Source organism: Vanellus vanellus (genome assembly GCF_965231255.1).
Source record: "Vanellus vanellus genome assembly, chromosome: 3".
NCBI classification, from domain to species: Eukaryota; Metazoa; Chordata; class Aves; order Charadriiformes; family Charadriidae; genus Vanellus; species Vanellus vanellus.
This window is the reverse complement of record NC_138907.1, coordinates 74,487,589-74,502,628: the sequence shown is the minus strand read 5'-3', so window position 1 is coordinate 74,502,628 and position 15,040 is coordinate 74,487,589. Positions and strand designations below refer to the sequence as shown.

The 15,040-nt window shown below is 40.8% G+C and overlaps 1 protein-coding gene across 1 annotated transcript in view; it reads left to right on the top strand.

Moving 5' to 3' along the window:
* Positions 1-13,842, top strand: part of NT5DC1 (5'-nucleotidase domain containing 1) — a gene marked incomplete at its 3' end in the record, with an annotated part of 150,548 nt that extends 136,706 nt beyond the window's left edge. Inside the window, exons 11-12 of the mRNA XM_082480729.1 lie at positions 214-376; positions 13,733-13,842. Of these exons, the coding sequence (XP_082336855.1) occupies positions 214-376; positions 13,733-13,842 (273 nt within the window). The remainder of the gene's footprint in view (positions 1-213; positions 377-13,732) is intronic.
* Between the last annotated feature and the right edge of the window lie 1,198 nt (positions 13,843-15,040).

The window sequence follows — 15,040 nt, the reverse complement described above, 5'->3', positions numbered from 1 at the left end:
ATTGTGTAAACAGGAGCTTGGGGACTTAAGGGAGGAAGACTATTAGTGTTTTTCTTTATAATATTTTAAAGTCACACTGCTTCTGAGATACAATGCAGTTTTCCCAGAAAATCAGGGAAACACTAAAGTTCCTTAGAATAATGCTTGTGGTTGGATAGAGAAAGATTTCTTAAAAAAAAAAAAATTACATATTTATTTCTTTTTCTTTCTCAGGAAGATCAGGCTCCTTACTTTATATCTAAACAGTGGGGCTCTTTCTTCATGGATAGATTGCCAGGCCTGGAAAATGCAGAGGAAACCTTAGTTCGCACGTGGTCCTGTAAATGTATTAGCACTTACAGCACTATTGCAATCCCTAGTCTTGAAGCAATAGCAGGTAAGGAAGACTGCTTTTTTTTTTTCCTAATGAACATGTAGCATTCATAGTAACTTTGTCATACTGTAGATCAGTATTTGAGATTACATGTATCTGAAATACGTTCAAAAATATTCTGTTCATATCAAGCAGCAGTTAATGCTGGTGGCTGTTAATTACTTGGAAGTTTATGCTTTTGCTAGTTCTCTGCTACAACAGTTCGGTTTTTTGTTAGTGCCTGCAAATATTAGATGCTTAGTTTATCCTGTGTGAGAAAGGCAACGTTTAGCAGATTTGGAGATTAGTTCCTGAATTTTGATTCAGGACTTCCCCACAATATTTTGCTGTGTCTACTTTCAGTGGTGAGTTACCTTAGGAAACAAACACATGCCAAGTTACCTGGGTTTTTAGACTTCCAAATATGTTTCTCTCTGATCTGCCTTGTTATCCTTCCTCAATCAGCTCACTTAGCCCTTTACAGTTGAAATGGAGATGAAGGAACGCAGGGATGTAATGAAGCCAAGAATGCCTAGGACTGCGCTTCTCTCTCTTTAAATGTGTATAGTGCTTTTGAAACTGCATCATTATGAACCAAGCTAGAGCCTAAAATATTCTCCTTATCTGGAAAACAAGGCAACCACAAGCAACGTCTTGTTCTCCAAAAATTCACCTAATTGAGAAACCAGTTCAGGCTTTCTACCTTCTTACATCAAGGCTGCGTCAAAGGTACAATTATGGCTGATCTTCTGATTTCCACTAATGTTTATCCCCGGAGGGACCATATATTATTTTGGATGGTTTATAGCAGTAGTTGTAGCAGTAATACCGCAATAACTTTGCAACTGCAGTATGTATTGGTTGGTTTTGAAGTGGTGGTGAAGGCCCTCTATCTGTCTATTCTTGATGTATCATTTTGCCTTGCTGAACTTTATCGATACACCATATCTAAAGGAATATACAGGGTATCAAATGAATGAGGTGCTTAGCTGTATGAAGAACACAGCAAGCATTTAGTTTACTAACCCCTCTGTCCAGCATCTGTTGCCTACTTCATGCATAAGACCAAGGAATAAAACGTTTTTCCAAGAGAGCAGTTCAGCTTTGCGCAGCAGTTGTTTCTACACCAAAACACGTGATAGACCTGTTCTTTGCAACCGTATTTTACACATGTATGTACATTGAAAGAATATCTCAAACCAGAAAACTCATACAGTGCCACAATTTATGCTTCTGATGTTTGCCATTTTGCAGTCTGTATTTCAGCCTAAAGGTACAAAGCCCAAATATACCAAGGGAAATTGCCAGGAGAGAGGTAACTTCTGTAAAACTCGTTTCTAATACCTTTCCCAGAGTCATTCTGTGGCTTGTTTGGGAAGTGTTGACCTGGAGGGAACACATCGGTCAGCCACGCTCGCTGAAACTCTGCCTCCCGGCCAGCTCCCCCGAACCACAGCGCAGTGTGCAGGCCTAGCAAAGGCTTGAGACCACAAATGTACCACCAAGTTACCAGCTACAGATGAAGGGGTGAGAACCAGAAAGGCATATCTGTGTAAATTAGTGAGCAGTATAGCTGCTTGTCAGCGGCAGTGGAGCCCCTGCGAAGTCTCTTCCTCCATTAGAAGGGACACTGTGAGCCGTCCCCCGCGGCATCGCACCGGTGTTGGGGCAGGGGCTGAGGCCTGCGAAACTTATACCCCAGAGCTAAAGGACAGGGGAGGAATAACGTTTTTTAACTTGCAGCTGTGCGCCTGAAAGCAGACTCAAAGCTGAAGGTACGAGAACATCTATGGTTTCTTACAGCGAGAGGTATTTCTTGTTTGTTTGTGCGGAAGAGCAGATGTTCATTATTATGGATGTTGAGGAATTCCTGACTCCTCTCTCAAATACCTTGTCTGACTCCTGTCACAGCAAGCTGTGAGAGCCCTTGCTTTGCCAAGCCCTGAAGTTTTTGGCTGCAGTTGTAAAGTCACCGCTTAGCTGCAGCTCTTTGGGAATAACTAGCTAGAAGAGATTCAAACGGGTTATGCGAGTTTGATGCACTCCAGCTTTTCCTTTTCTATTCATCTCCCTTAATTACCAGCAGAGGACTTTCCACTGCCAAGCTGCAAAAACACTGGCCTCTCCTCAAGATCCCCCGAGCCCAAAGGTGCAGCCAGGCTGCTGGCGTGCTGACCGTACGAGCCCAGCTCCCGGCCACCAGCCGGCACAGCCCCGGCAGCACCCACAGAATCACAGAATGATAGGGGTTGGAAGGGACCTCTGGAGATCATGTAGTCCAACCCCCCCGCCAGAGCAGGGTCACCTACAGCAGGTTGCCCAGGATGGCGGCCAGGCGGGTTTTGAATGTCTCCAAGTGTGGGAGACTCCACCACCTCTCTGGGCAGCCTGTTCCAGTGCTCTGCCACCCTCAAAGTAAAGAAGTTCCTCCTCATGTTAAGATGGGACTTCCTATGCTCAAGTTTGTGCCCGTTACCTCTTGTCCTATCACTGGGCGCCACTGAAAAAAGACTGTTCCTATCTACCTGGCACCCTCCCTTCAAGTATTTATAAATAATTAATAAACCCGGCTCAACCTGACCCAGCCCAACAATCTGCCACCTCCCTGGAGGTGTGCTCACTCCGGTGAGTGGTGGGCTCACCAGGGGCTTCTTTATCAGCAGCCTCTGACTTGGCTCTTGTACATCTACATGAGCGGCAGTGAGTGCACCATATGAGTAAATATCCCAACAGCTTGCGATCTGCAAAAATATCTGGTGATATGCAGACAATCGCTGCTACGCTGACTTTAAAATTAATTCCTGTTGTTTGGATGCAACATATATCTGTGTGTAAGGAACAGCTTGGTTTACCTCTCAAGACACATTTTTAATTGAAAAAGATGATTCCAAAAATTATTCAATGTTATTCAATACTAGTGCTGGTTTACAAAAATAACTCAGTTTTCATCAAAATTCATGTGAGAATTCTTTTGAGAGAGTTATCAGAAATTCATTTAGTGTAATGAAACCTTTCAAGCCTGTTTCTGTTTTTTGGTTTTTGTTTGTTTTTTTTTTTAAATAGGGAAAATATGTAAAAAAAATAAAAATAAGATATAGATCTGGGTTGAGAAGTTGGAATAGAAACGACTTGGACAGTTGTCTTTTTTCACCAACATGTAAGTTTGGTGCAGATGCCTTCTGATAGTTTCACCTGAAGAATTTATACACGTAACTAAAGGGAACAATGTGATACTGAAGAGCATTGTAGGGAAAGGGTTTCACAAGGAATGCAGCTGTTGTAGTTTTTGGCTATTCAAAGTATAAATTAACAGAGCATATACACAAATTGTGTGTGGAATTAGTTAAGTGACAGCTTGGTAAAAAGGTAATCCAATCCATTCTTCATTAGCTTTCTGTGCTAATCAAATGTTCTTCTACACTTCTATCCCCATCTTTACTTGAAAATTCAGTATCTGACTCAAAAGGGGGTTGCATTCAAAGATGCATCAGAAATCCTAAACTTTAATCTCGCTTCTGACAAGGAAAGTTTTAGTGGGATTGCAGATTACTGCATCACAGTTTGCCCTCTAAACTCCCCTGACATCCCCTGAAGGGAATTTGGCATTTTCCTTGTGCGTGAAAAAGGACATTTTGTATATTGTTGAAATTGCCCAAAGGACAGAATAATCTCCTATAATACCTTCTGTGTACCCTCAGTTTGGAGTGGAAATCAGATAAAGGTCAAATAAAACTCTTAATTCAACGTCAAGTTCTCACCTTGACGTTAAGACGACATGAAAAAGTTTACCTGAAGAGCAGCATTATGGTTATATCTTTGTAATTTCAGAGAAGATGTGTTAAGTTGAAAGTTTTCTAAGCAGTTCATAAGTCTTTTATGGGCTTATTCTCCTTACCCACTTTCAGTAAGCAGTGAAGTTTTTCTCAAGAATTGGAAAGCTGATGAGCTCATTATTCTATTGACAGTACATGGTTAATAAAATAGTAGAAGCCAATGCCCTTACTCCTATTCTACATGCCTCATGCACAAATCCATCTGTTTCTTCACTTTTCTGCTATTGAATCTCTCCTCATTTACAGCTCCCTTACAGATTTTGACCATTTTCAAGCACAATATTGTCAGCCAAATTTTCCAAACCAGGATCCATTACCGTGGGAATGTTCAAGCTCACACATGGAAATTAAAAGGCGTAGGGGTCTGTCTGCAAAAGGACGTTTTGCATAAACCACAATTTATAGTACATCCTCCTCCTCTTCAGAAAGTTTGGTATGAGCCAAGTAGAGGCAGATGGTCTTATCTATCATACCTGAACAATCTGAACTTTGCCTTCAAGGAGTGGGTGACTGCTACTTTGTGGCCATTTGATCAAATTTCCAGATATCCATGTAAATAATTACATGTCCTGTATCACATAGGTATTCCAACAATAATTACAGATTTCTCTGATTTACAAAGAAGATCAAATATAAATATTATCATATTCACTAAGCAAGTTTTTGTAGGAAAAAGTCACTAAGCATCTGTCGTTCGTCTCAGTGGCCAGTCTGGCCCAAACCATGACATCAGTGCCACCATTTCAGGTGGATATTTGATTAACAATTCTTTGATCCCCAAAATGATATGCATATTTCAAGCTTTTCCTTTGAATCTCATTATGGTTGGCATTTTTATAAAAGTCCTGCTTCAAAAAATTCCATGAGGAGTGACTGTGGAGTTTTAGAGCTTATAGGGAAATTTTGGTAAGTTTTGTTCTTCATTACAAAGAAAAGCTTAAGAAAGTGGGCTCTAAATCCTAATACAGAGAACTCAGACAAACTTTTTTTTATATTTCATGTTTGTTAACCTCATCTCCTGAACTTGTCGCATAACTTCTGAATGGTGGCATTTGTGGTAGGATTAAAAATTACTGCAAGCAAGAACAGGAGATTGAGCGACGTTGCAGCACTGGAGAGTGGCATTTCAGAGAAGAATTAGTACAAATGTAAAAGTTTTATGGAGACAGAGTTCATTTCACACTTCGGAGATTTGATAACCAAGCTTGTGTCATGCATGAGGATAATGCATTTTTTTAAATCTTGCGTGCTGTATGAAATCTTATCATGCTTTGCCCATATGTGTGCATAAGTTCTTCTTCATGCCTTATTGTTATTTCGATTAACTAGTACAAGAAAAGAATCTCCGTTATAATTTACCAAAGCCGTCTCTTTAAAGACACCTACGGATCTGTACCCTGCCACTTTCCGTGGGAGTTTGAGTCGTCAGCCTGCATGCTGTATAAATATAATGATAAAATTGCCAGTGAACCATGGCAAAGAAGTTCATGTTTCTGCTTAGAGCTGCAAATTATCTGCACAATGGAAAGCCCAAGGCAGCTGTGACTGGGGCATCAGAACTGGCAACGCCTGGGTCGTAGATGCACGGGTCTGCCCATCACAGATCAACTACAAATTGCAAATCTCACACTCTTTCTTCAACATGTATTTTAAAGGCGAATGGCCTTGAAGAATCAACTACTACCATGGAAGTCATGAATTTCACTAAGCATGTAGCCACGTACTCACTTCTGTGTCCTGAACAGTATCATTCCTAATTATTGCTGAAGTGAAACAAAAAATCCCCCGTATTTTAGTACATTAGTTCTATGTTTTTTCAGTGACATTACATCATTCAAAGTAAAATCCAGCTCCTATTAAAAATAAATTAGTCTTTCCTGTAACTTGAGCGATAATTACTTATTCAAATAATACTATAATAGCATATAATTTCCTTAAACATATAGAAGTATCTATATTATACATTACTTGTTAATCGGCAGTAACATTTTATATTTAATGCCTTACCTTAGAACCGTGCTTTTACTTACCAGCTTCAGTGTAAGAATGTATCTATACAATATCATCTAAAGACAAAGTTGATCAGATTGCTTTGACGATTTAAAGTGCTTTGGGGCTTAGCTGCTATAAATAGTAGTTGCTACTAAAAAGCCAAAGAGGTCATTTGTATCATGAAACGTTTTATGCAAGAAACCTATTTTTATGTTTGGTGAAAAATTGGTATACATATACAATGGCAAGATTTCTGAGGTTTTCTGGTTCTGAGGTTTTGATGCAAGTAAAGAAAAACAGGTAGCAAAGATAATTGACTAGAGAGAAGATACGTGTTCTGAATCTATTAACAGCATCTTGCTCTATGTGTAAATTGAAAAGCATCAGATAACGTAAATCTGATTCATCTGTTCCAGGAAACTAGTTTTAGTGTTCTTCATTTAAGAGAAAGAAAAACATACTCAACACAGCAGACTAATATAATGCATTTATTTTTTCAGCTCCAAAATACAACTGAAAGTAGTCATTTTCAACATAGAAAGGACAGCTTTCACTGTAGTACAATTTGTTCAGCCTTTCCCTCCTCCTCCAGAAAGGTGTATTGACTTGTGCCCCTGAAGGCCGTGTCAAATCATGCAGAACCCAAAAGATTACTTCCCAGCCAATAGCTGACAGAAATGTTCCTGCCATCGTTACTCTGCTCTCTGAGATGTCAAAGTACAGCCACCTCTAAAAGATGAAAGGGAGAACTCATGAGCAACTCATTAAGAAAGGGGGAACCACTCAGTCATTTCTGCTTTAAAGTTATCCTTCAACTCAGGCAGCATAATTTCATTTGCAGGCTGTAATTAAAGCTATAATTGGGTTTTGACTAGATCGTAGGCTTATGGGGTGGGTTTAGATTGCTTCTTTAAAAACACTAGTGTTAATGAAAAGTGTTGATAATTTTTCAGTGTGAAAAACAGTGAAAATAGGTAAGTCACAAGGTATTGGAAATATTTCTTTGACCACGTTAGAATTTTACATAACCTGCAACCTCACATGTACAAGAAAAAGTTCCTGAAAGCATTTATGTACTCTGGATTGGTGCCCAACATATTCCCTCTGGATTAAGATGGTAACACACACACACACAAAACAATGTAGGCTTTGTCTTCACTGCTTAAAAAGCTTAATGTGTGTCTGTGTGTGGCTTTTACCTTAAGGTAAGCAATGTTTGTCACCCATCCAAAGGAAAGAAAATAGGGAAAAGGAAAGAAAACATTTGTTTTACAAGAGAGGGGAACATAACAACATTAACCCGCGTTTGGAGAGTAAGGTTGATCTTGGTTGAGTTTACCTCAAAATAAAAGTAAAGGGGCGTATCATCACTGCATTTAGCTTAATACAGCTCCTTCACGGTCTCAAAATGCATCTTATTTCTATTTCGTAATCAATCAGAAATGCCTGTCATCTCAAACAATTGCTTGTTTTCAGGCTAACTTCTTCATCTTATCTCAGAAGCCCTTCCCACCACCCTGAGAACCCGGATGAGTCATTCAGACAGAAATTAATTAACAAGTCCCTGAAGGACTAACACCTGCTGGTAGGATCCTGGCATTTGCTTAGGATTTTTTTTTTTTTTAGATTAAGTCTTTATCTAATTATTTTAAAATATTATAGCCCAATATTTTATTTTGATCGGTTCCACCTCAAGCAAGAACCACACAGGGCTATTTTCTCAAAGGATCTCCAAAAATCACCATTTAAATGAAAACAAAAATGAGAAAAAATTCCCTGACATACAAATGATGAATTTTCCCATATAAACACAAAACAGCAAAGGAATTTCTAAGGCTTTCCTTCGCTGCAGACTCTGTCGGGCTCAGATGCGAGTTTAGCGCACGCCTCGTGCACAGCTGTTTTGTTCGAACCGGCGTCAGCGGTCCCTTGGCCGTAGGGTAGACCCAAAGTTGGGTCTTCTTGCTCCCAAGATAGTTGCGGTGAAACTGCGTGCCACAGGCAGTCGCAACAGCCACGATGGGATGGTCTTTCCATCCCCCCGGCACTCATCCCTCTGCAAAACTCGGATAGTGAAGCTGCTGCTCCGCATCTCCCTGCAGTTTGCCACTTGGGTTTTCTCCAGTGTCACCCTCTTCCACGTTAGATACAGCAGAAGCGTAACCAGTAAAAAAAGCCCACTGGCAGTGAAGCTCTTCCTCAGGACAAGCTACGGATGTCTGCTGGCAGAGCCACAGGCGTGATCTCCGACCAATACACCTGTGTTGGCAAAAGCTCTTATGTAGGTGCAATTAAAGCAGCAAACCTGCACCATCACTGAGGCTGGTTTGAGTCTTTATTACTGGGTGCCCAGGAGTAAACTGCCCTGGCTCACATGGCACTTCGCGAGCGCCAGCTACACCCAAACTCCAAAGGTTTAGCATCTCCCTTCTATGGAGCATACCGGTGCTTTCCCCCCTTTCTCATACAACACCGCACAGGTACCCTCCCTCCTCCTCCTCCTCCTCCTCCTCCTCCTCCTCCCCTCTTAACTTTTGAGTCACACAGTGTGCAGACAGCAGCAATGATTTTCATGTAGTTTGTAGAAAGAACACTTTCCTTGTGCTGACTTCACTATTTTGGGAGCTTTGTTTTAGTACAGCAAACATCTGACCTCCTGTTTAGGAAAATCAGCCTCAGAAGTTTTGCTAAAAATAACAGCTATCAGATAAATCGACTTCTGACCTTGGGGTTTTTGCTTTTTGCCACTAGTTTGCTCCCTCATATTCTGAGCTCTGGCTGCAAGCGCTGCTTTGATTGTTATAAAACAGAAATGGGCCAGGAGAGAATAACATCAGAATAACATCATCTGTTATAATCTGCCTGTAGATTGGCAAATCACAGAGTAGATCACTCGACCGCGCAGCCAAACTGGTGGGCTCTCCTGCACCAGTTCTGCTTACTCCACTCTTAAGAAATTATTAGTAGAAACTTACCATTAAGAAATAGTTTTTTTTTCCTTTTTCTTCAACGGCAGCTTTGAACTACAAGCAAACTTTTATGGCAAAGCTTCTAAGCCAGTGTAAATTACTGGGACTCCTGTAAAAGCAAAAAAAATTAATACTGGCTGACGATCTGCCCCTATAGTTGTTCCACCGGGGTGCTGAGCCGTAAGATAGAGCTCTCTCTGTGCTTTCTGAGTTATGCCACAATTAAGGAGTTCAAAGATTTTTCAAGTCAAAACTTGGGTATCGCTACTGAGGTTTTAGTTTTCCTCCCTGTGCTTTTTCCTTGGTGATTGATAATCAGGAGGATGTATTTGGATTCACGTAAGAAGACAACCCCGCCGTTTACTAGGAGGTTTCTGCAGTGCCTGGCTCCAGCCCTGCGGACTGGCCGGGAGCAGAGCTCGGAGAGGAGAGGGGAGTTCTGCTCTCTGCAGGGCTTCGCTCTCGTCACGGCCATGCTGCTGTGGTGTCACGAATAAAAAATGTTGGCTTTGCTTTTGTCGGTCAATACTGCAAAATGATTCCTGACATTTCTGCTGTGTATTTCGGGAGGAGTCTGTTTCCTTCTTGGACTGTGCTTTTAACTGAAAAAAAAAAAAAACCAAAAAAACAAAAACCCTTCCATCTAAAGAGCTTAGTTAAGATTATATTTGTTTAATGTATTGGTTTGTTCAAGGAAATCTCAAAAAAGGATTAGATGTGAGTATTGAGTTTATCAAGCAGGCCTGTGTCTGGATTAGATTATAATTGTCTTCCATTCAGTTACTCAAATATTTTCCTGATCACTCATCGAGAATATTATGTTTTCCCTTCTTCTTGTGGTTTCCTTTTGCTTCCTCGCGGCTGGAACTCTAATTTGTCTTCTGATAAAAACCTGTGGCTTTCATTTAGTTTTCTTACACTAACTGAACAGCACACAGCCACTGATACATTGTCAGCTTAATAACTATGAAATAAATCTGTCCGTAACACCTAAATACATGCATGGATGTGGGTATACATAAGCATCAGGGCCCAATGGCGTAATTAATGTCACTTAAGTCCTGGATCTGGATAACTGGAACACAGTAACTGACAGTAGTTACTGTTCAAACATCATCATTGCCATCTTGCTTACACCAGGGTGGCTGGAGTCCTGCAAGCGAGGTAGGGCAGGAGTCCTGCTTCTGAGCTCAGGCTAAGGTATGTAACCCATAAGGGCTGCCCAAACCGTTGGGAAACACTCTTAGCGCTGAACGGTCACTGCAAAGGAAACCGGTTCTCATCACTCACTTGCACTCAGGCACTGGTGTGGGAGCAAAGAAAGGAGTGGGACAGAAATTCAGGGGGGTGCACCTAATAACTGGCATTTCTGTCGATCTAGAAAGGGACATAGACCTTGAGACCCTCATGTCTGACTTTTAGGAGTCTCTGGCTCTAAAAGTGAATATCCCATTTTTCTTAGGAAAAAAGAAAATGAGTCTGGGTGGAATTACCTAAGTACGATAGAAAAATTCTGGGATTGTGGTCCTCAAGCAATTTGGTAGAGCCAGCTAGTTCATTCTTCCAGTCTCAAGCTGTTCGATTTGTTCAGGGTTTGGGGCTTTTTTAGGACAGTGGCAATATTGGATGAGTTTTGTGCTGAATTCACTATCAGCGTAGGTTAGGACTAATTAGAGCCTCGCTGTCAAATTGTACCTCAGAGAGGACTGGGTATCTGCCCCCTGCCTAATTTATGGCTCTCCATCGGGAGAGAAGGTGAGAAGAGGGTGCCGAGGTGCACAGGGCTGCCACGACAGCAGCAGTTGTGAGCGTGCACAGTAGCAGAACCTGGAGACATAGACCTTGAGATTATATTTGTTTAATGTATTGGTTTGTTCATAAATAACAATAAATTGTTATTTACTGGCAAAAACGCTAGGGAAAGTGACAACTTGGAAATAAGCAACTTTCTTTTGTTTTTTCCTGAGACTGGCTTTATTATCAAATACTGTGTCTTATTTTTCGCATGCTTTTGCATCAAGCTGTGGCCTGTGCAAGCATTTCAGTTTAGCAAAATGGAGCCACTTTTGTCTTCTCTGTGTCATCAGTGATAATGTGGAACAAGACCAGATATGAAATGAACTGCTGCTGTGTCCAGGAGGCAGACGCCAGACCTGTATCGATGTTCTTTGTTAATGAACCAGGATTGCTGGACTGAGTGATACTATTGCCATTTGCAGCAAAAGAAGTTGGACTGAGCTTTGGTGTACAAATGACATGGTACCTTTGCAATCCAGGGCAACTGTAATTTATTTTAAGCTGCAAAGTTTTCAAAGAGCTTAGTTTAAATGAACTTAGTTTAACTGAATAGTCTTCATCTATCACATTTTCTGGATTTTCATTTTTTTCATAGATTTTGCATTCCCCCAATAAAAAAAATCTTCATTCTTCTTTCCCTATACACTTACCCTTCTTCCTCACCATGTGTTTATTCATATCCAACAAGATTCCAAGTTCGCATTTCTGGATCAGTCCAGAGCTTTCTCATAAATATATTACACAAATAAAGCAATAATATAAAATCTTGCATATTCCAGGGAAAGCAGATGTAGGAAATGAAATCACTGAGGGAAAAAAAAAAACACCTGGAAACACAGGAAGGTTTTTACTACGTTTGTGATACATAAAATCTGCTTAATGGGTGAGGAACAGTATCTGCTTCATGCAACTTCATGCAGCATTTTTACATATGGATACCTTCTGATCATCTTCCAAAGCCAGCTTGCTTAGACAAAACCAATATTTAAATGGATGGATTGGAGTTTGAATATGTAAAAAAGTGATTATTCTCTTTTGGAGTCTTGTGCATTGTATATAGAATGGGTTTGGTGTTTAAGCTGATTGTGTAAAGCCAGTTTACCGGGAAATATCAGCAAAATTACCATTTTGATCCCACTGGTTCTTTTCTTCAGCATAAGCAACTCTGCAGCAAGTCTGCCCCATTTGTGCTGCTCTTTGGTTCAACTACTCTTGGGACGCTCCAGACTGCTAGACTAAAAAGCTAGTGAAAGCTTTTGTAGAAAAGTAACTGTATGGCATTGAATTTTTATAGCTCATAAAGATATTCAGAAATATTTGCTTTCTTCTTTGGTATTATTTGTTATTTTAGAAACCTTTGGTTTATACAGAGCTGTCATAAATAGACTCAGCAGCCAGTAAATCCATTGGGCCCTCCGCAGACTAGAAAAACATCTGCCTGTTCTGCTGTGCTCAGAACGGGCTCCAGAGATTCCCCTGACTCAGACAAAATGAGAAAATGTACTTCTTTGACAAGCTGAAGTAACCCGCTTCGTAAAGCGTAACTCACTTCCAACCAAGTCTCCTCCCATTCCTACTTCATTCCAGCCTCTGTCTGATTTTTCAGCTGGATCTAAATATTAATTTGCTTGCTTTAGTGATGTTTAATAGGGTTTTTAAGCTGCAGACCTGGATGCTGTCCTGGTGCCTGCCCATGCATGGCCTGTGACACAGACCTGAACTTCCTGTTGTTTGTGCCAAAACTGCTACGATTGTGGTTTTCGGTTTCACAAAAGCTACTGAGCGCAAAAAAAAAACCCAACAGTATTGTAGCATATAGTGACAGGATATCATCACCCCAAATTTACTCCAAATTTACTCAAAAAAAAAAAAAAATTGTCATTAGTTACTTACCGTTCAGATGAGCTGAGTAGTATTTGTGTGTTTCGCTTTGGTTCTAAACAGACAACTTGGGAAGGAGGTAACCCTTTTTGTTGGGTTGGGTTTTTTTTTTTTTTCATTTATTGTAAGGGTAATTGTTTCTTGAATGAAGTTTTATTTGTGTGTTTTTTTAATTTGGTTTCTTGAACTTTGAGTACTTGAGGTGAGCATGGGAAGTATCAGTTTTCTGGCTGTGAGGGTGGGCGGGTCACCGCTGGCAGTAAAGACTTTTTTTAAAAAAGCTACAGAAAAGAAAGCTTTGACTGTTCGGAACTATTTTAATGCATTCAGTGTTCTTTACAGGCTGGAAGCGATGAGTACGCCAAGTTACAAGTGCAGATTTCTAAGAACACTTGGTACAGAATGATGTTGTTAACACTGGACTGCAAGAAGGTCTAAGAGCGGGTGCCTTTGGGGAATCTTGCTATAATAGCCATGAAAAAAAAAACAGAAATGGACTTCTTTGTTTTAAACATAGCCCTCTCGTGAGTAGATTGCTGAGATAAAAGAGGAAGGTGACAAATTGAAGAATGAACTTGAAACTGTTCTGGTGGGAAAATTCCATCTAGGCCCAATGAAGATTTTTGTTTAGTTTTTAAGCATTAGTTAAAATCATTTTCTATGACTGGCATTATTTCAGCAATCAAGGAACTGAATCTCCTTTACTGCAGTTGAGTAAGCTCTGAAAGTCAATCCCTTGGACAGCTGAAGATGTCAAATAAATATGTAATCATGCAATCTGATTGAGTTTTAATGCTGGTGAGCAAACAGCTCAAGGGCTTAAGAAGTACAGCTATTCACCACGGGCTTATTTTTTATGTGATATGGGCTGCGTTGCTAATCAGATGTAGTATGTTTCTGTCTTTCAGATTTACCACTGGATTATAGATTTACACGATTTTCAAATAGCTCAGCAACTGCCGGGTACTACCCAAGCCCTCCGAGAGAACTGCTGCCAAACGAGGAGTCAGTGAAATAGTGAAAACGATGAAATAGGTTGTCGGCTTTTTCCTTAAATAACCCTGTGGCTAAACTGCTATCAAATGCTAATTGGTGAAAATGCTGTGTGATGCTTCATAAAATAGAATGATGGATTAAAGCAGACTCCCATGTAGACTTACGTTTCGCTTGTTGCTCTAGTCCGGCCGGACCAGGCAAGCCATGCATCCTTCTCTCTAAATCTTCTGACCACCACTACCTTTCGCAAAGTGCTGTTGGCTTTTCCCATGCGCTGCACAAAGCCTTCAAGAGAAACGTGCTAGTATAACTCATCCCAAGTTACCTTCTACATTTTCAAGGACATTTTCAGTACTATCCCTATTTAAGGTGATGCTGTTGCTACTCTAAGCCCCAGGGAAGCCATGAAACAGACCCTGAGCCATATTTCATTAAGAGTTACTTTGGACAGCCCAAGTTATCACCATAGATCAGTGTTTTGCAGGCTTTATTCTCTCACTGTAACCGCTCTTGGAGATACAGAAACACTGAGGCCCAAAGAGAAAGATGCATCATACCCAAAAAGAGACTTGAATGGGATATAGGCAGCTAAACGCAGGCTGGCAGTCCTGAAAGCCTTCGTCACGTGCTTTGTATTCCTGAAAGTGCCTAACCACTCTTCAACAGTAAGGTTCCCTACATGCCTTTTCCTCCTTTCGTCTTCAATACCTCAAGAGTCAGAGCTCTTCCGCAGAAGGAGGGAAACCCGTGTACAGTTCCCTTCTCAGCTTGAGTGGATTCAAACCCGCGTTCTCCAGCTCCCTGGGCAACTCTTCCAAGAGTAGGAAGGATACAGCACCCAGCAGTCTCCAGAGCCATCTTTGCTAAGTACAGCCTCAGCCCAGAAGAGGAGCAAGACTGAAGACAAACTGAATATGTGCTTTCTTATCGGCTCACTTAAGCAAATGGGCATCCTCTTCTCTGCAGATTCAGTCCCAAAGACCCGTTCTCCAGCGCTTTGGACAGGGGGCCATCGGTAACTAGCACAGGGTAGCGGATGCAAAAACGTGTCAAAGATATTTGTTTAGTCAGAAGTTTTGTCACACTAGGATGGCAAAAGTTTTGGATAGATTTCCCTCAAAGTTTAAAGAACAATAAACAGAAGCTTTATTTTCTTGTTTTCAGGAAAATGAATTTACTTTCTTAGGCCTAGACAATTATTAGAATGGATTGAAGTTGTG